The 22,961-nt window shown below is 43.6% G+C and overlaps 2 protein-coding genes across 3 annotated transcripts in view; both read right to left on the bottom strand.

Annotated features, from left to right (window-relative positions):
* Positions 1–22,961, bottom strand: part of efr3a (EFR3 homolog A) — a 106,225-nt gene that overhangs the window by 67,353 nt on the left and 15,911 nt on the right. The window lies entirely within an intron of this gene.
* LOC306943735 (thimet oligopeptidase-like) lies at positions 8,791–10,878 on the bottom strand (the record flags this gene model as incomplete). Its single annotated transcript, XM_079530267.1, has 1 exon — positions 8,791–10,878. One exon carries the CDS (start codon positions 10,876–10,878, stop codon positions 8,791–8,793), a length of 2,088 nt encoding a protein of 695 aa, XP_079386393.1.

Below are 22,961 nucleotides of genomic sequence, written 5' to 3'. Positions count from 1 at the left end.
TATTTAACAACTTAAACCTCAGCATCCATATTCCTCAGCTAATATGATGTAGAGCAAAAACACAGTCTACAGTGAGCCTTGAATTGTGGCTTCTCCAGACATATCGGTAGGCAGATCTGATCGTCAGACTAGACGCAACTCGAATGCTCTCTCTCTCTCTCTCTCTCTCTCTCTCTCTCTCTCTGAATACAAACCAATCAGTCTCTGCAGACCACAAATCACCATCCCCTTTATTCTCTGAATGATCTGCAATCGGGGACGGATATTATGCAATTGCATAAATTATTATTATGACAAAACTCACAGCTCAGTCCTCTCAGCCCCTGGGCACTCGCTCTATGCAGCTCAGTCCTCTCAGCCCCTGGGCACTCGCTCTATGCACGGCAGCCATATTGGGAAACAATTGGGCCTCTTCCTTAATTCCTACTTCATAGAGTAGGTGTTACCAATGATGCTAATTAAGGTTGTGTTGCATTCTGGTCAAACATAGTCTGAGTGCTGTTGGCTCACTAGAAACACTCCGCTACACCAGTGGGTCTCAAAGTGTGTCTCATCATGGTTCCTTGAGGGTGGTTTTCAAATGCCCCCTTACAGGTGTGTAACACTCAGAGTGATGGGGGGTCCTTGAAATATATATTAAAAAGTAAATTTGTGCATCCCAAAGTTCAAATTAGCCTTTGTGATTTTGGGGGAAAAACAATTACCTCAAGAACATATTTACAATTAGTGTAATATCACGTATTTGCCGATATCTCATTTGGCTGACCAGTTGAAACACTTGTAAACCCATTATCGTCCATTTACTTTTCCTGTAGTTACTGCACTTTGGTTTTGTAGGGCAGCTTGACTGTGCTACACTAAATGGAACAGAGCCTTCATTTGTATAATTACTAGTAAGACCTATGAAGGAAGAGGCCCAATTTCTTCCCATGACGCCTGCTGTGCATGAAGCCAATTTGGCCCATGCGTCGTGTCCGGTCCGCTATCCGCCCATGGCTGCCAAGTGCTACACGCTCACGTGCCTGCCGTCCACACCTACCGAAGCCCGCCAGGCGGTTTCTCCGGTTGCTGTTGGCTCTGCTCAGGTTGAAGGCCCCGTCTGCCTCCGTTCGAGGCACCTGCCGGTACGGCCTCAGGGCTCTCCGGATGGACACGCAGCACGACGGCATGGCTTCCTCCCCCCCGAATAAGAGTCTTCGCGAGAACATAGTCTTAAAACACCTGGTTCCTCAGAAGGTGAACGACCATGTCCCCCAGACTGCCGTTTTCTTCCAAAGTAGGACTTCTCCTCTGCAGAGCAGCTTGGGTCGAGTCCATGAAGAGAGCACTACATTAGTGTTGCAAGTGATATTTATTTGTTAAATGAAGAAATTAGCTCCATAGCCTGATAGTACTTGTTGTATAGTTTGTTCAGTAACAGGGGTCTCTCCCCGTCTCTCTAGCTCTAATGAACAGAAAACAAACTTTACAGGTTGGGATACCAATTATATCCAATCAGGAGAGAGAACTCATAGGCTACAGGATGCCGGATAAAACAAGTGAAATTAGAAAGCGATGAAACAAAAACAAAATGAGAAGACAAAAAGTGGAAGTGGAAACACTATCAAATTTAAACTGATGAAATTGGTGTCCCACGCTGAAAATGTATTTTCTGTTTTCAGAGAGCTGGAGAGACCCCTGCCACTGAACAAACACTCTATAGCGATTACTATCAGAACATACAGCTATTTCAAACTTGTATTAACATAATATCACTTACAGCACCTTTAAACGAGATGTCTTCCCCCTTTTCCCCCACCGAGGGTAGTAGTAGATGTTTGAAGGGGATTGTATCCTCAACCCAACAGCTTCTTCAAGAACTTCACAACATCTGCTGTCGCCTCCACTCGTATATTGAGACTCAACAAAACAAACAACAGCACAGCTCTACCTCTCAAACTACTATGCTCGACGAAACTTCTTCTATACGTCGTAGCTTTGACGCAGCCAGTGCCGCGCCAACGGGACACAGCCATCCGTGCGTCTTTCTGTCTGTCTGTCTACACCTGGATTAGCCCCACCTGTTTGTGACAGAGAGGGAGAGAGAGCGGAGGCTCGGGTTACCGCCGGTGCCTCTCACTCTGCAAGGCAAATGAAGAGGATAAGATGATCCCTGGCGAAACCAAAGAGAAGAGGCCGCTACGGAAAAAAGGAACGCCGCGAGCGTCGACGCCACGACACAGGAGGCATGGTTTCATGTGCGTCGTTGGCCTTTTCTTCTTCTGGTGATTTAAATAGGGAGGTGGGTGGAGCGGCTCGCTTTCTAAACACACCTGAGTCATTCTACAAGTAAACAACCCCGGATTGAAAACAGCCACAGGCCTGGTTTCACTGGGACACCTGTGTGTGTGTGTGTGTGTGTGTGTGTGTGTGTGTGTGTGTGTGTGTGTGTGTGTGTGTGTGTGTGTGTGTGTGTGTGTGTGTGTGTGTGTGTGTATTACTATTCTTCTGAGAGTACAGTAGGATTTGAGAAATAAGACATTGTGAGGACCATTTTCCTGGTCCCCACAAGAGGGTTATTTATGGTAATAATATTACCATAAATAAGCCTATACTAGGGCTTAGGGATAACATTTGCCCGAATAGTGGAATTCATAAAAGTGCCATCCTAAAATGAATTTGTCCTCACAAATACAGTAATACAAACATATGTTATATAGGCTGATATCAGCACCAGCAACTAAACATGTGGTGTTGTTGTTAGTAGGAATAGACACAGAAGCACATTACAGGAAGTGGACTAAAAGGGGAGGAGCCTAACATAGTTCTGGTTTCTACACAACAAAGGTGGTGCTTGCCCCCCAGAGGCAAAAAACAAGGGGGAGAAAATAGCCTATATTTAGTTTTGCCCCATTCCTTTACCAAATGGGTTCCTAGATTGCCTTGCCTGTATACAAACATACAAATACAAACTGTGTGTGTGTGTGTGTGTGTGTGTGTGTGTGTGTGTGTGTGTGTGTGTGTGTGTGTGTGTGTGTGTGTGTGTGTGTGTGTGTGTGTGTGTGTGTGTGTGTCTGTGCGTGCATGCGTGCCGTGCATGTTAGTAAGTGGTTAGCTGCCATTGGTACATGTTTAATTACTGGCTAGACTCACTAGTAAGCCTCTATAGACTATAGTCCTCATCCAGAGGACTCAACAACACTCTCACCGCAATTAGATTAATTAAAAACACTTGTGGAGAACAGTTGCCACTTGGCATCCATCAGACCCCTGTCACCAAACCAAACGCTGCCACTTAAAGGAGCACTTCACCCATGTATCCAAACCTCATCTTGACATAATTAAAACTGTCCGCATCCCTCCGGAGACAGCAGACAGAAATGAAGCCATCTTATGAGCATTAGCACCAATTATATGAAGACAAGGTTGAAATTGGGTGACATGCTCTTTTAACCATGCACATAAAACTGTGATTTTACAAAGCTGCTGCTGTGTTTGTGCTGAAGCATTTCTGTTTATAATCATACAGCTTGTTCATGCTGGACTAGCTTAGTTTGTACCAGCTCACAACGCATCGTGCCGTGATCGGCTATTTTTGGCGAAGTGGTTTGGTGTAGCGACTCGCGAGGCCTAAAGAGCAGACCAGGTACAGAGCCAAAAGGTCAAGTTGACTATAATTTATAATATAGTCAACATAATGTGTAAACAAATAAACAAAAAACACTAATTTAAACACTGATGATAGTGCCGTCTAAAAAAAATTAACATGTGAAAAAGTTTAAACTGCAATATAATTGTATACAATATAGTGGGGTCCCTGCTTCATCTCTCAAGGGGTCCTTGGCCTTAAAAACGTTGGAGGCCCCTGATCCAGATCACTGGTTCTCAACATGAGGTTCGGACACCACCAGGGTCCAAGTGCACTGTGCGACACCCACGCGCAACTAAGGATAAATCAGGTATAACTCAGCGGTGGCCGAACGGATAGCGGAGCGGTCTTGATACCGGAAGGTCGCCAGTTCGAATCAGCGGTCCGACACGTTAAAATTACCACCGCTGAAGTGCCCTTGAACAAGGCATTGAACCACTACGATGAAATGTGTTCTATGAGCAGGGCCTGGCTGGAAACAAGTTCTTGAGCTTAGCCCAGATACCCTGGGTAAATATAGTAATCATTGTCTCCACCAGGCCGAAGGCATGGGGAGAGAGTATGTTTTGCACTCCGTCCGTGTGTCCGTCCTTCCGTCCGTCTGTTACCAGCTAATATCTGGCACCGTTAACCCGGTCGATGCCAAACTTTGCACACACACTCCCTGGGTGCCAACGATGAACCTCTGCCCCACATTTTCCAGAACGGCCTGTTATAGCGCCACCATGAGGCAGCTTTTCACATTTTGTACCTAAAACTGCACCGATCTGCGTGAAACGTTGCATGCACACTCCCTAGAGGCCAAGGACAAACCTTTGACCTGCATTTTCCGCATCTGCCTTTTATAGCGCCACCAGGAGGCCAACTTTTGTAAAACACATTTTTTGATATTACTCCTTCAGATTCTGTCCGAAAATCTCACAAATCGTTACACAGTATCTCTATGGTCATGTGCTCAAGTCGGATCTGTCCGATATTTCATATTCTATCCTAATTGGCTATAATTGGCTTTCACAGTTTGCAAGATTGCCCCGTTTTGAACAAAAGCCTCAAATCATGAACGCAGCGTGCAATTTACGTGAAATCTTTCACACATTTTCTTACTAGGCTGAGGAATACATCCCACCCTTTTCACATTGGCCTGTTATAGCGCCACCAACAGGTTGATTTTTGCAAAACACATTTTTGGAACAAAATGCCTCAAATCATCCAATTGCCATCAAAGGCATATGAAGAAATGGCACTAGGGCTGGGGCGGTATGGGATTTTTATTACCGCGGTTATTGTCGGCCCCCATACCGCCGGTATGGCGATAATTACCGCACCCCCCCCCCCCCCCCCCCCCCCCCCCCAGCGCGAAAAAAAAATCCTCCTCCATCCTATGGAGATGTATAGAGCAGGTCTGCAAAATCCGGTAAAACACCGTATACGGAGATGTATAGAGCAGCTGTGTGTCTAGTGCAGTTCCAGTGTCATTCGTCCTCCATGCGCGGCCCCCCCTCACAGCTCACACACACACAGTGGCACCGTTACAGAGACAAGACGACTCATATAGCTTTTCCACGTGTTTCTGTTGTTATCCAGTTTACCAAAATTAAATCCACAGCGCGAGGCAATTAACCCCCGCTGCAAACGATCCGGACTTTGTTTGTGTGATTATAATATATATAAATCCTTTTGGGCCAAGTAACCATTCTGGGCGTTGAGGAGGGGGCGTTAGCTATCAGGAGGAGTTAACAGGGGGTGCAGGCAAACAGAGTTTTGGAACGGATATTATGGACTACAGTTTTATTAAGGAAAGATTGGCATTTCAATGCCGCAACACGTGTTCGGGTGTCAATCAAATCAACTGCGTCAGACATCTCCCGCAGCCCGCTGTTAAAAAAAGAAATAAAAAAGCGAACGGATTTCACATCATTTCAGATCAAGACAAGTTGTGTTGAGCGTCTTTTTCCTGCGATCCCATTGATGTCACAACAGACATTTATAGGTGGGTCTGGTTTGGAGTAGCCTAATTTAAAACATTGTCCGACTTTGTTTTGAGCGAATATTAATACCTCGCGCTGTTGTAACAGCCAGGTGCATCGTGCATTGCTCAGACCGTCAGAGAGAGAGAGAAACATTAGGCTAAACGTGTAGCCTATGGATAAGGGTGCATCGTTGTAACGGTTTCAACTTTGTATTGATGCCTGTCAGCGAGAGAAGAGAAAGGGGGAGGGAGGGAGAGAGAGAGAGAGAGAGAGAGCTGTACAGACAGGACGGACAGAACTGTTTTTATCTTTTGACTGACTATAAGAAAAAGTCCTTCTGCACACCTACAATGGACAGGTGCGTCGGATAACTGGAACTGAGAAGTAGAGAAAAAAAGAATCCCGCACACTTCACTTGGAATCGCAATGGCAACCATTCTCACTCCAATGAAATGCCCGCTCAGCAGCGCATCGCATGAAACAAACACCTCACCATTCAAAAACGTCCCCTCATCATGGAACCTAAAATCTTAAACATATTAAACAAATTCCAAGTTAACTGATAGATTTAATATATGATGAATTGAAAGGTTCAACTTCCAGCCGCTCCACACCACGCAGCAACTGCGCGCCTCCCCAGTCCCCAAGCCATGAGTTAACATTATTGCTTGATTGATTGATTTAAGTTTGTATTAACAGTTTACAGTACATTTGCACAACTCAATACAAAAACTGTTAACTGTTACTCTGTGAGTGGACGACACCATAAAGCATTACACTTGTTTACAAGAGGGTCCACCTTGTTCAATTAATCATAACATTTTGTACACTATACACTTCTATAAAGCCAAAAACAGGAAATCATCATAAAGGAGGTAAAAAGGGGGAAAAACATATACAGTGAGGGGGAAAAGGGGTGGGTGGGGGTGGGTGGAGTCAAGGGATTTACATGTCTTAATGACAGTTGGTAGGGCGTTCCACATTTTTGTGGCATAGGAGTGAAATGAATTTAGGTGGAACCTCTTGTAAACAAGTGTAATGCTTTATTGGGTCGTCCACTCGCAGTTAACAGTCTTTGTATTGAGTTGTGCTTGAAATGTAGGCTACTGTAATTCTGCAAACTGTTAATAAATAGTTCAATCAATCAATCAATACTTGTTTGTGCCGAATCTGGGTTGCACATGGTTTGTTGAACTCCCTCTGGTGTTGCTGGCATATGATTAGACTGACTGAGCCTCACTGTTTATTATGATACACTTTATTTCATATCAACCATATGCACTTAGGCCTAGAACCCAGGGTTAGGGTTAGAACTAGGGTTAGGGTTAGAACCTAGGGCGCCAGAACAGCACGGACAAAAAAACTTTAAAAAAAAAAAAAAAAAAACTTTTACTTTTTTTTTTTTTTTTTTTTTTTACCGCGGTAACGAACCCGATACCGCGGTATGCGTTGTATACCGGCGGTATGGCGATATTGCGGTTATTGCACCCAGCCCTAAATGGCACCCTTTTCACATTGGCCTATTATAGCGCCACCAGGAGGCCACAACCTGACCTGGCTTGGTGGAGACCTGTGCCCCGAGGCCGAGGGGCACTTTTTCTAGTTTCATTTCAATTCCATCCCAAACTCCTAAACAAAAAAAAATGTCTAAACCATAGTATAGTAGACTGACTGCTGCTGCTCTATTATTATCACAACATGAAGTTATAGCATATAGTAGACTGCTGCTGCTGCTCTATTATTATCACAACATGAAGTTATAGTATATAGTAGACTGCTGCTGCTGCTCTATTATTATCACAACATGAAGTTATAGTATATAGTAGACTGCTGCTGCAATATTATTATCACAACATGAAGTTATAGTATATAGTAGACTGCTGCTGCTATATTATTATCACAACATAAGTAATAGCATGATATCGACCTAAATGTGTTCTATATGAACAAGGACAGGATGATTAACAAGCGCTGTCCGTTGTGCATTTGTTAACCAGCAGCTAAAGCAGCTGGTAATAATTTCACTGGTGCACAAACGCTTTTGTCCGACTCGCCCCATTACTAGCCCTGTCCCTAACCCTAACCACATGCGACGCCATGTAGTCGGAGTAAAGGGATGTCGCAGTTATAGGCAGTCCACTTTTAAACAGTGCATAGTTGTCCCCTTGTACTTACTACTAAGCAACTGGGCAAGGGATTCATAGAACAAGCAGACACAAACGTTTTAAATATAACTGTTGTTTGAATAGAGACATATCGTTTAGCACATAATTATTCTTATCCAGAGCGACTTACAAGTGGGATCGGAATAAGCACGGTAAGCATGAACTATAGTAAAAAAACAAACAAAATAAATAATCACAATACTGTGAAGAGTGAAAAAAGAAGTCTCAAATAAATTAAATAATGAACATGCTATCTAAATTGAATTAACCATTTCACTCAGTTTTTCGAGATGACGGACGGAGGCTTATTTAGTCCAATAATGCTCTCTGAATGACAGCTCAAATCAGTTAGCTCAATTAGCTTCAACACCTAAATATTTACTATACAGTATATGACACCCAGATAATCAGATTTATAACAACCATTTTAGTGGCCACAAGATGAAAATAAATAATTTCCCAAGCTTATTTCACCAGCAAACATAATAAAATAATACACAAATAACAAATCAATATCTAGAAAGGCAAATCCTGCTGAAAATATGCAATTATATATATATATATATATATATATATATATATATATATATATGTATATGTATATGTATATATATATATATATATATATATATATATATATATATAATGTACAGTAGTAAATGTATTAAGAAAATTACAAGAAGAATAGTTTAAAAAAAATTACAAGAAAAATGGACCATCGGCCCGGCAGCGTAATGATGGATGGTGAGGTATTCACTGCCAGGAAGCAGCAGAGGTTTGAATGTGTTGTTAAAGCAACTACAGATATAGCACCTCTGTGTGAACCTAGAAAGATCTGACCCTTCCTCATAAAAAAATAGAAAAAGATAAATAAAAATACAAGCATTAATAACTGCGTAAAACAAAATAGTAACAAATAAATACAAAATGATAAATAAACTAAACAGTATTCGGTATCTGCCAATGTGCAAGTTTAGGTATCGGAAATCGAATCAGGAATGAAAAATGTGTATCTTCTAATTCTCTACTAATGTTTCTTCTTCTTTGGTTTGGGTGACTGTTGCACATTACTGCTATCGTTACGGGTTTGTGTCCGTTTTATTTTTGTATTCCGTTTTCCTGTGTATTTGTCACGACCAAAGAAGTTCTTCAGCATCTGATAGGCGTCCTCAGAACCACCAGGCCTCAGGATGCAGTTTCTATAGGCCAAACCCACCTTAGGGTTCATGATGCCTTCCTGTTTGAAACGGGTGTAGAACATGTCCATGGAGAACACCGAACTCCACAGGTAGCCATAGTACTGGGCATCGTAGCCACCTGCCAGGTGGCCAAAGGTAGCCGGCATGTTGGTCCCTTGAGAAGCAGGGATTCCCAGAATCTCCTTGCTGAGCCTGTCATATTCCTCGGCCGGGTCCAAACCAATCTGGGTGTGAAGAGCGTGGTCCATTTTAGCTAGGACTACATACCTCAGTTTCAACAGGCTTGCGTTGGCAAGGCGAGACTTGATGAGTTTGTCCAACATGTCTCCAGGAATTGGAGCACCTGTCTTGTAATGTTTTGACATTCTCTGCAGCGATTCCTTCTCCCAAACCCAGTTCTCCAGCATCTGGGACGGAGCCTCCACAAAGTCCCTCTCCACGTTGGTTCCACTGAACACAGCGTAGTCGGTCTGAGCACAGAGCTGGTGCATGACATGGCCAAACTCATGGAAGTACGTCGCCACCTCATCGTGCTGCAGGAGGGAGGGGGCGTTGGCCGTGGGTTTGCTGAAGTTGGCTACCATGGCGGCAACAGACATCAGTCTGCTCCCATCAGACAGCAGACAGCCGGGCTGCAGGCCAAAGCAAGCTGCGTGGCCGTACTTCCCCTCTCTGGGGAAGAGGTCGAGGTAGAACTGTCCAACTGTTTGTCCAGAGGAGCGGTCAGTGACGCTGTACAGAGTGACATCAGGATGCCACATGGGGGCGCTATCCACCAGGCTGAACGACAGACCCAGGAGGTCCTGGTAGATGTCCAGCAGACCCTGGGTCACAACCTCTATGGGGAAATACACCTTCAACTTATTTTGATCTACTGCATACCTGGTCTCCTCCAACTGGTTCATAAAGTACTGAATGTCCCATGCATACAGCTCTCCATTGAACGGCAGTCCTCTCTTCTGACACTCTTTTTCCTTCAGTTTTAGGAGGATTGTTCTATCCTTGTCTCCAAATGGCTTCAGCTTACGGGCCAACTCCTCCAGGAAGATGGAGACGTTCTCGCCAGACTTTGCCATGTTCATATCCAGGACAAAGTCAGCATGATTGTTGAAGCCCAGCAGAGCACTCATCTGAGCACGTAGCTCCACCAACTCCTTCAAGATGACAGAGTTCTCAACTTTACAGCGTGAGTTAAAAGCCTCTTCCACTTTCTGACGTGTTTCAGGGACAAAGCATTTTTTCATGATGGGGTAATAGTGGGGGTACTTCAGAGTGATCTTCAGCTTGTCTCCATCTGCCTCCAGGGAACTCAGGAAGTCCTCAGGAAGACCACCCAGTTCATCTCTGCTGAAGGTCAAACCGGTGGTGTCTTCATTCAGGTGTTTGTTGAAGTCGATACATAGATTACTTAACTTAGTCTTAATGAGCTTTATCTTGTCCTGTTTCTCTTTGGGGAGATGCAGTCCATTCCTTCTGCCCAGTTTCACCAGTCGCTCAATGTATCTCTTAGCCTCTGTAGTCAGACTGTCTGCATCCAACGCCTTCTCCAGAGCTACAATCCTCTGGTAGACATCCTCTCTCATGCTCTTCTCCACATCAAATTGAGACAGCTTCTTGTATGCATCTGTGCTGGCAGTTCTCACCTCCTTACTGGGAGACACATACTGGGGGAAGAACAACACGTTCCTCTGGACAGTGTACTCCACCTCCGTGTCAGCCAGAGTCTTCATGGTGTTGTAGAAGGTCACACTGTCCAGGTCCAGGGAACCAACAGCATCGTACACCTGCTTGGTCTTGGCAATGAGCTCGTCACACATCTGCTGCATCTGTTCAGGGTTCATATCCCAGCTCAGGCGGTTCCCGGTGCAAACTCGAGTAGGGCTACCGAAAACCACCTCTCCTGTGTCCTGCGTCATTCTGTTGAAAATCAATTAGAACGTTGTTTGAGCTCTGTGGAGTTGGATGTCACAAAATGGAGGGTAGGGGTTTACCCTACCCCCCTGGGACAGAATGTGCAGGCTGTAAAGCTAGGATGGAGTCTAAGGACTCCATTTAGACAGTTGCTGTGTCTATGATATAAAGGGCTGTGATCCTGCCATGATGTATACATGACGTAATGTAGACATCGATGTTATGGTGCTGCAGACCTCCATTGTCATCAATATGATGTCAGTTGAGGGGGAGGGAGGTGTAGGCATCGGCGTCCCTGATTGGCCAACGCAACCAATCGGATTCAAGGCAAAGCTTTGCATGATGTTTGTGCCACATTCCAACATGTTTCTGATTGTCAAAAAAACAGGATTTAGACACAAAGTTTGCATTCATAATAGCTGTAGCTCATGTGGTTCAAAAGATCTAGATAAAACCTTTTTCAGGTGGCGGACTGGTGGCCATATTGGATTTGGCCACTATAATGACCTTCAACAAACAGTATTCTGAACATTTTGAGCACCACAGTAAATCTGTTGCTCCAACGGTTTAGAAGATAGAGCCATGTTTGAAGTAGTGGTCATTTCTAAAAGGGCGTGGTCATTTTCGAGTATTTCACCCCGGATAGAGAATTGTTCACGGGGGTCATATTAGCCAAGAACAGTTGAGATATTCTTTCCTAAATTAAGTGCATACATATTTTAGCCAGGTCCTCTGCTACCAGAATATTTTCCTCATTGTAAGACAAAATATAAAAAACCTTAACCATAAAAACAACAAATTTCGACAATTTCTCAAATCCCACGATACTGTTGGGATATTGACCCTCAAATGTAAAGTAATACACACACACACACACACACACACACACACACACACACACACACACACACACACACACACACACACACACACACACACACACACACACACACACACACACACACACACACACACACACACACACACACACACACACACACAGTGTAAACCTGCACTCCGGTAGGTGTTTTAATCTAGACAGCAGCTGCAATCTAGGAGATTAAAGCACGCCGCGGACCTCCTGTGCCACACACATACGCACGCTATTTAATTCTCTGGCCTTTGACGAGCCGATCAAAGTCATAACGACCTCTCCTCACAATGCCGCGTCACCACGACAACCGTCTGTCTCTGTATCGCGCACGTGCACGCACACGCACACACACACACACACACACACACACACACACAAAATGTCATGGTCGGGTGGGAACCTTGTGTCCAAAACTGTTACCTTTCTGGTACTAAGCTCTTGCTAATACATTTCATTGGTTCAATAGTTACAGTATAAAACCCCAGGCACACACTTGCACTTACAAATAAAAATACCAAAAATAGCAGATAAAACTGATTGATTGATTGATTGATTGATTGATTACTTAATTTGTCAAAAAAAAGTAAACAGCATGAGGTACAGTAACACAACTAGGCTAAAAGGGTAACACAAAAAAATCCCTGGGACTTTTTTCCGTTGAGGCCCTATGTGTTCAATTCATCAACAGAGCATAAACACATTAATACATGTACATCAACAAATAGCTGTATTTACAGAGAAGAAAAAGGAAAATCAGGCAGTGTATGTCGCCTCATTTCAAATGGATTTAATATCTACTTGTAGTTTTCTGACAGGTACTTTTTCAAGCCAGAAAAAATGAAAAGATATAATGAAAAGCGTAAGGAAAAGTTGTTGAATTATGGAGATACAATGTGTTTGCGTCAATGATATACTGGTGACAAGGGGAGCATGGACATGGATGATTTGTTTCATTCAAGTATCATTGTGATAGTGACTTAGTTGACTGTACTGTAATGGACCCTAGACTTAGTTGACTGTATTGGAATGGACCCTAGACTTAGTTGACTGTATTGGAATGGACCCTAGACGTAGTTGACTCTACTGTAATGGACCCTAGACTTAGTTGACTCTACTGTAATGGACCCTAGACTTAGTTGACTGTACTGTAATGGACCCTAGACTTAGTTGACTGTATTGGAATGGACCCTAGACTTAGTTGACTGTACTGTAATGGACCCTAGACTTAGTTGACTGTATTGGAATGGACCCTAGACTTAGTTGACTGTATTGGAATGGACCCTAGACTTAGTTGACTCTACTGTAATGGACCCTAGACTTAGTTGACTGTATTGGAATGGACCCTAGACGTAGTTGACTCTACTGTAATGGACCCTAGACTTAGTTGACTCTACTGTAATGGACCCTAGACTTAGTTGACTGTACTGTAATGGACCCTAGACTTAGTTGACTCTACTGTAATGGACCCTAGACTTAGTTGACTGTACTGTAATGGACCCTAGACTTAGTTGACTGTATTGGAATGGACCCTAGACTTAGTTGACTGTACTGTAATGGACCCTAGACTTAGTTGACTCTACTGTAATGGACCCTAGACTTAGTTGACTGTACTGTAATGGACCCTAGACTTAGTTGACTCTACTGTAATGGACCCTAGACTTAGTTGACTGTACTGTAATGGACCCTAGACTTAGTTGACTGTATTGGAATGGACCCTAGACTTAGTTGACTGTACTGTAATGGACCCTAGACTTAGTTGACTGTATTGGAATGGACCCTAGACTTAGTTGACTGTATTGTAATGGACCCTAGACTTAGTTGTGTCACGGTTTGCAGGTGTTAGGACCCAAGTGCAGGAAACTCAAACAAAGGCAGGACAAGAAGATCACATAAACTTGACTTTACTTGGGAAATGACATAGGATAACAGAAGTACATACACTGAACATAAAACCTGACACTAATTTAAGATCCAGCACTGAACAAACACAAGGCAGAGTTTAAATAGTCACTGGAGCTCATCACCCAACCTGGCTCAGCTGGTCCCCACAGGTGATGGCACTCAGGGCAATCAGAGTTAGAGGAGCATGGCTTGGGAGAGACAGGAAAATCATGGACAAACGGAGGGGCTCAGGACATGACCATAACAAGTTGACTGTATTGGAATGGACCCTAGACTTAGTTGACTGTACTGTAATGGACCCTAGACTTAATTGACTGTATTGGAATGGACGCTAGACTTAGTTGACTGTATTGGAATAGACCCTAGACTTAATTGACTTAGTTGTTTACAAAAGGCTAGGAGTGCACTCCATAGCGCACGCACGCATGCACATGCACGCGCACGCACACACGCACCCGCACACGCACACACACACACACACACAGATGTCCTGAAGATACATTAGGGGACACATGGGAACATGTTGGTCCTGCGTGTGTGTGACAAATGACTTTGATTGCAGGGCAGATAACAGAGTTATAGGAGGCTGCGCGCACATGCGCGCGCGTGTGTGTGTGTGTGTGTGTGTGTGTGTGTGTGTGTGTGTGTGTGTGTGTGCAGGGCAGAGCACATGGAGTTAAATATTCATGTGGTTTTGGAGGACAAAGAGGAAATGTAAACCTCCCTGTTAAAATCACCTGGGTTCATGTTTCTGCGCACACACACACACACACACACACACACACACACACACACACACACACACACACACACACACACACACACACACACACACACACACACACACACACACACACACACACACACACACACACACACACACACACACACACACACACACACACACACACACACACACACACACACACACACACACACACACACAGGCTGTCAGAATGAATTTCAAAATATGATTAATGTATTGAATAACGAATCTAGCGCTGTTGAATCGGCCCGGCCGCTTCCCCCAGGGGGTGGGGCTGTCGCTAGCGGTCCTACTATATCAAGTGGGATAGTTGGGCGTGAGTCAGACTACAAGCAGGAAGCAGCAGCACGTAAACAAAGGCAGACAAACATGACAGAGGCACATGAATGAGCACATAGATAAAGGCATTAACAAAGATGTTATGAATAGCCTCTAGGACGATTGTGATGGCAGAGCCCTGACTCTGATCAGTGTCAGTGCCTAGTTTGGTGCCGATCGTAGCAACGGTGCGTGCCACACATTCCGATGTTACGCTAGTGACACCGTCGTACGCGGTCCGTCGACCCACCCTCTAATCAATTTTAATAAAATATTTGAAAGAGGGCTTAAGTACATCATAATATACTTTTGTAAGTTTCATTTAATTGTTTTAGGGGTACTATGTACATATTTTATCATGAATTTAGGTTAGCACAAACATAAACCCTTGACTTCCAGTCGGTGGACTTCAAATGAGTATCTGGTATCGGATCGATATGGGGTGCATACTTAGTTTAGACTAGTCATTGGTTAGACATGGGTTAAGGTTAGGTGTAGGTGTGCTGCCCCGTGGGAGGTTAGGGTTAGGGTGAGGGTTTGAGATAGGTTGTAGTTGTAGGACTAATGACTGGTCTAACCAATGACTAGAAAATAGTGTCGGGACATCTCTAAATCTGCAATGTTTTCCTCCGAGATGTAGTGGACCAGAAGTAACATATTGAAAGATGAAAGTAGCCTTGCCGAGCCATGAGGCCCATAGGGCAGGAGCCTCCTGTAGCGTGAGGCAGCTTGATGTACAAGTACACCCCTGGACATCACATGACGCTAGTATGTCGCAGGGACTTACCCCCAATCTAACCCTTGAAAGATGAAGTAAAGTAAAATTAAATTACCTCAAAATAAACACTACTTGAAATGTACTGTTTTACATTCCACCACTACACAAGCAGCTGTACATGCAACAAGAGATTAAAGGGATATTTCACTTTCAAATAAACTTTTGTTCATTTCATCATCCAATCAGTTTAATGTGAACACCCCAGACAGTTGCTCGATTCAATATTTATTCTGATATTCATTTTAACTGCCCCGCCCCCTTCCTATACAAACTTTATAACTTCAAACTCCATTTTAACGATGATAGATTCATCAAAAACACCTGTCTTTTTTCTGGTGACTGATATTGTTCTTCTAATACGTGAGGGGGAAGTTTATTTTTTTAATTTACTGTTCATTTCTTTTTAATATATATATTTGATTCTTTAGTCTCTTCCGTCCTCATTCTTTTCCAAAAACAATTATTAAAAATAAATTAAAACAGTAAATTAAGGACAGTATCAGTCACCAGAAAAAAAGTTTCAAGTTACAATGGGTCTGTATAGGAAGGGGGCGGGGCAGCAAAAATGAATATCAGATATCTAAATACTGAATCAAGCAACTTAAAAACTGTCTGGGTGTTCACATAAGACAGAGTAGATGATGAAATGACCAAAAGATTTTTTTAAATATCCCTTTAAGTAAAGCTACGACTGCCTTCAGCCACTAGGGGTCTCTCTCTCCCCCTCTCCCTCTCTCTCTACACACATGCATGCCTGTGACAACAGACACATGAGTGACAGACAGTAATGACATTTCTGTGACATTCATGGAGCGATATGAAGCTCCTCCATGCAGTCAGAGAGGTGTTGCACTCATCATACCAGGATCAATGGTGCCACCGCGTTTCATCCAAACACACTCAAATGTTATCTACAGTAGTGACGAGCTCTTCATAAGAGTGAGTGAGAGAGAGAGAGAGAGAGAGAGAGAGAGAGAGAACATTCTGCATGTGTGTGTGTGCGTGTGTGTGTGTGTGTGCGTGTGTTGATCTTACAAAACACTAGACACGGACACACACACACACACACACACACACACACACACACACACACACATCCCTCTTGTACCGGCCCACAGATAAATGGCACCAATATGACCGATCCATCATCACAGTGTTTGGGTATCGCCTTCACGCTCTACACTACAGCAATATGATGCTGCTCCCCTGAGCAGACATGTCACTGCAGGAAAAAAATAAACTCCTCTGTCATGCAGTTGTTTTGTTTGTTTCCATTTTCTGAGAGGACAAGGACTGTATACTTCATTGATCGGAGTCCCCCAGGGATCTGTACAAGGTTGTCTCTTTTTTTTCCTTCGCCTATAACGTTTCTTCAGTCCACTCCAATGGCATGCACTATTTTGTATAACATTGTGTTGAATATTGACCCTGTGCTTAGTTGATCGGATTCCCAAGGGCACTAAATAAATTTGCCAGAAAACAGCTGATTGACGCCTTGTGAGTTGTCAGATTGGCTATTTTTCGTGTAAACGATCACAGAACAACTTAACAGCCGAAAAGTGACCCATTGTGATCTTGTTGGCTACTTTTGCCAAACGTCCGCTGCAGAGTCAGACTAGGGAGGCAAGGGATCATGTGTTTAATGCACCAACACTGCCAAGGTTTGCGGGTCCAATTCCCTGTGAGCAAGGCACAAGCAACGCTAGAGTTACTCAGGGTCACATCTCACCAGAGCCCCCGAGAGGCTTGGGGAAATGCGGGTGTGTCCACGCGCCTGTATTTCAAACACGATTTGCATAACGTAATTCAAAAACAATGCCATTCCACTAAACCACCCCATCATATATTTCACATGGAGCCTATTAATTAAGGGAGGAGAAGCCATAAAGTCTGATGAATGGTCATGGCTTGTAATGGTGTTTTAACGTTTATGGCAGTGAGGTCGTTTCTACCTCTGATGAAGGTATTAAAAGCGTCAGGCCGGCTGTGATTTGCGTTGTCTCGCAGACACATTGACAAAGCGATGGCTTAGTTCTGCCGACCACAGGGCAACACCATCTACATTTAATTCTGTACCGCACCCGGGGAACCTTTTTCCGCTTTTTACTGAGCCCTGCAGTTTGTTTTATTTTATTTTTTTACATGAATGAACACTATTTCACAAAGAAAAAATTGACTAGCCAAGTCTAGTACAAACAGCAGAGAGTGGCTGGACTTCTTTGGCAAATAGGCAAATAGAAACAGACAGTATCAGCTTCCATGGACTATTTCAGTTAAGTCAAACCAATTTAATTTGCCATAAGCATCAAGTTATTGAAACATCTGAGTTATGTCTATATAAATCCCGTTCCAGATATCCACTACAATGGGTTCTAAATGTTTTAAGTGTCCTATACTGTATATAAGTTTGAAACTCAAATTGGTTACGTCATCCACATATGTCGGTGTTGTCGCTCAGCCAATCATGGATTGTGTATTTTTGGTGGCGTCGCTCGGCCAATCAGAGCGCTGCGTATGTCAGAAGCCCCCTCGGCCAATTGGATTGGCCCTGTATGTTGATGCCGTAACTCGGCCAAACAGGGATTGACTGATGACGTATGTATGTTTATGTAAAAACGGTGGTTCCTGATTGGCCGAGGGGGCCACCAAAAATACACAATACCTGATTGGCCGAGGTATAGTTACCGACATACGCAGCCGAAAACAGTACTTGCGCTCTGCTCACACAAGTAACAAGTAATAACTTGTGGGGGCCCACTTGCCAATCCCACGTGGCCCACCAGTGGTCCCCGGCCGCACAGGTTTCAGAATCACCAACTTTGTGGGTTGGCCAAGCTTCCCTTGGCATTTATGCTGCGGGGCCCATTATAAGTGGCGACGCGTTGCTATAGAGACCCTAATTCTCTTTGTGGAACGTGAGACTTCAAGAATCAAGTCAAGCTCAAGAACCTGATGTTGGATAGGAAATTGTGGAGGGCAGTGATCCAGGAATCCCGAGTTGGTGTTGGCTAGACCTCACTCTCGCAGCAACTAACATACTTATCAAACTGTGGTCTTGTTTAGATGTTGCACTGGACAGTGCACCTGGATGGAGGACCAATCAGGGCCTTCCACACCGCTGTGGCGGCTGGACACAAGGTGTATTCCTTCGGGGGACAACGTGCACTGGGGACGTACACTAACGACTGGGACCCGATGGATGTGCACGTCTTCAACACTGTCTCTTTGCACTGGACCAAGTTGCCCCCGGTGACGACCGGAAGGGAGCGTCCCTTTGGAAGAGAACGTCCCTTTGATGTTCCGACCATGCCCATGGGCTACACAGCTGTGCTGATAGACGATAACGTCTACATCTGCGGAGGTGTTACCGAGACAGGGGGGTGCTGCGACATGCTTTACGCGTTTGACGTCGAAACCTACGCGTGGTCCAAGCCAAAGGTTTTCGGGTGCGTCCCAGGGGTGAGGTTGTACCACTCGGCCTGTGTCTCGGGGAAGGTCATGTATGTCTTTGGAGGATTCAACTGGACGACTAGATACATTGAGAATGACCTGTACAAGTTGGACACCGCCACGATGGTCTGGTCCTTAATCAACCCCAGAGGCACTGCACCGCCTGTTTCAGAATGCCACTCTGCCACCATCTTCGGGACGAGGATGTTTGTATTTGGGGGCCTAGGATATGAGGACCACTTCAATGATATCAGAGTGTTTGACACAGAGACCAACTGCTGGTTGAGCACGCCTTCTCCACATGTTCTTCCAGAAGCACGTGAGGGTCATTCAGCCTTTTCCTACAATGGAGAGCTGTACATAATCGGTGGTGACAATTTGGACCAGAACTTCAATGATGTTTGGAAATTAAATCCAAAGACTTTCTCCTGGAAGAAGGTTGAGCCCAAGGGAAAAGGCCCAGGTTGCATGTCTAGGATGTGCTGTTGCATGGTGGGAGATCTTATAATCCACTTTGGAGGATACAGAACACCTGTTGACGGTGATGGAGATGAAGATGAAGGCATGATGTCAGACCTGTGCATCTTAGACTTAAGTCCTAGCCTGAAGATGTTGTGCAAGCTAGCAGTTATTCAGTACAATCTGGAGCAGTCTGGACTTCCAGGGGACATGAGGTGGGAATTGGCGGTCATGTCTACGGCCAAACCGGTAGATTGGTATTCCTTAATTCGGATAGTATTTTATATTTTATGTATATATTATATATTGCAGCATTAACGTATGTGTCAATGTCATTTGATATTGTCCAGCGCGTATTTGACAAATTGACTATACCCATTTCGTGAATGTCTTAGTACATGCTATAGCGCACCGAAGTCATCTGAGCCAATGAGCCATCGGAGTTCAATATTCTGATTTGTTATTATTTTTTACTTTTTTGAGTGGTGCAAACCACTCCAACAACTGGCTTTGTACCCGTGTACCCGTGTTCGTACCAAAAAAATTGAGCATGGTTACTATGGTCACTGACATTACGTCAGACCACAGCTGATCAGGCTATATAAGACCTTGCACCACTCAGTTCACACGGGTGTGATTTTTATTTTCACCATTGATTTTTGAGTGGTGCAAACCACTCCAACAACCAGCTCTGTCTGTATGTTCGTGTACCTGTCCACTCAAAAAAGGAGAATGGTTGCTATGGTTAGTGCGTGACGTCACTGCACCACTCAGTTCACACGGGTGTGATTTTTTCTTTATTTTTGAGGCGCTAGGCCCTCCTACTTACAGCTTTTGTCCCCACAAAATGTCCGCAACACAAACATTAAATGCCATTGACAATGAAGGGACATTTACATCATCTTGTCCCCACACGTCTCATATTAGCCATCGACAATGAAAGGAGAAATAAGGTCAAATGTCCGCCAAATATGATGTAAAATGTCCGCAACACAAACATTAAATGCCATTGACAATGAAGGGAAAATCTACATGATCTTGTCCCCACACTTCTCATATTTGCCATCGACAATGGAAGGAGAAATTAGGCCAAATGTCCGCCAAATATGACGTAAATTTGTGGCAACAGGCATTCTTAGTTGCCAGTATGAGATGATGCATGATGATGTACGATGATAAGAGCGCCCCTCACTTCACACAGGTGTGATTTATTTTGTCTCTGTGTTTGTTTGTTTTAGGGGGAGGCTTGAATATTTATCTTTATCGGAATATTCAGAAATTAATTTGGTCAGCACATCCCTCTTTACTATGTTAGTTCACTTGGTTTGTTAGCTTATACAGTACATACCTCACCATTGTGAGTCAGTAGGCCAGTGTGCTCTGTATTCAATGTAAGAAAACATAGGCATTTAGCAGACACCCTAATCCACTGTGTGACTTGAATGTGCTACTGTAGATTGGAGTAAGCAGAACAAGCGTGAACTGTAGTCAATGAATAAAATGAATAATCACATAAGTATGTGTCTGAATAGCATGTTATCTGCACCACATTATTAGCATTTGTGGTTTATTAAAACACAAGTGACCAACATACAGTAGGCCATATCTGCATAGCAACTAGCATCAATAAATATAAAGGTGACAAGAAGAGGGTGGCAAGGAAAGTGAAGTGATATGGGACGAGGTGGAATCTTAAAGACCTCATGGAATGGCTTTATTGCTAACTTTTCTGCTAAAGCTTCCAGTCCCCATGAGCAATGGGATAGTGAGTCTCACGGCACCACAGCTGCTGTCTCGTCGTGCAGGGCAGACAGAGAGCACTGCTCACTGAGACACATTTATGCAGTGCATTGCTTATTTCTCACCTCAAATGTGTTCAGTACATATCTGAATGTACAGTACGGTCAGTGTTTACGAGTAATGTACCGTCTGGCCGTCATCTTGAGTTGGATAAAGAACATCCAACTCAGGTTTTTTTAGATTGATCCTGATCGCTGATTACGATCGGCCAATACCGATTTTGTACGCAAGGGGAAAATTTGAACGTCAAAACCGTTTCCTGTGTGTGTGACGAGGAAGGGGAGTATGTTTAGGCCTGTCACAAAGATGCAAAACAATATTGTACTATATATCAGTTTGATTTTTATACCATACGGGCATGCTTGTGAAGGCCAAATTTGTCATTCACAAGTATTCAGACTAGTTCACTTTGTTCAAATATGTGTCAGTACGTACTGTGTAATACGTGTATTGGTCAGATGCAGTGTTGCCAGATTGTGCAAGAGAAATAAGCAACCAGGTCTATGAAAACAAGCCCAAAAGAAGAGACTAGGCCACATGAGCACTTTAAACCGAATATGCGATGGATATTGGAAAATAGACAAGCTACTACAAGCTCACAATGCAAGCAATGGGGCATGTTGTGCAAACAACATTTAGGAAGCAAGCCCAAATACAGCAAGTACAAAAAATCTACTACACGCCCAAAAATATCACAACCACCAATATTTGCAAGGGACATTCTTGAAAAACAAGCCCAAAATCGCTTATAATAAACAGAACTGAAAACACTGGTCAAGTGTTATATTATAGTGTTGTCCCATGTGCTTCTATTGAACTGAGCTGCTGTGTCAGTAGCCTATGATCTCATACAGTGTGGTGGACAGTAAGTAGCCTACTTACTCAAACCTTTTTTTTGTCTTCATCTTGTCAAACTAAGTTCTAAAAGAATTGTTTGCCTCCATTTTGTTTTGTTTCTTTCTCTGTTTTGTTTTTGTCTGTAACTGTTACTCCTAAAATAGTAGGCAAAATAAGCCTAGACTTCAGCCTACGCCTTTTCGGTGCCACCTCTGCTCAGAAATAAACTATTCATATACTGTGTGTGTATATATAGTTGAATATAGTGAAAATAGCCGGTCTACAAAAGCACACAACAACGCATCACTCTGTAGATGAGCTATGTTTACTGTATTTGAAATACGGCCTTTTGGGTCTCAGGAGTCCCTTGTAGTAGTCAAAAGTACAATATTTGAAATGTATTTTGGTGAAAGGCATGTGCTTGCAAATAATGAAACATATACTGTAATATATACTAAAAAGATAACTTAAGTACACTCAAGTAAATGTACTGTATTACTCTCATATTACTGAGGGAGTACCCATACATTCTGCATTAAGATGGATCGTTCTGTGGAGCTTTTTGGACCTGCCAAATCAAGTCCCTGTGCATCTCAAATGTTATGTAATGCACTGTTAATCAGAATCAAGTCAGCCGGTTTAGCATGGTTGAAGTACAGCAAACCTGCACTTCAACCAGTACTCTACTCCCATTCACAAATCTCCTCCCTGCCATTGGTCAATGTTACACACACACACACAAGGATTCCAAAGCCTGCTGTTCCAACTTCCAACGCATCGCCATTCCGTTTCAGCGCAATACTAACCGTAGCCACATGCAGAAGCACCGTCGTCGGAATGCCACCCTGACACCCCTCAAAATTGTATATATGTACAAACACACAGACACACACACCAAGCCAAA

Source organism: Electrona antarctica, assembly GCF_951216825.1.
Source record: "Electrona antarctica genome assembly, chromosome: 19".
Taxonomy (NCBI): domain Eukaryota; kingdom Metazoa; phylum Chordata; class Actinopteri; order Myctophiformes; family Myctophidae; genus Electrona; species Electrona antarctica.
The sequence above is the reverse complement of the archived record's forward strand: the minus strand, read 5'-3'. Positions and strand labels throughout refer to the sequence as shown.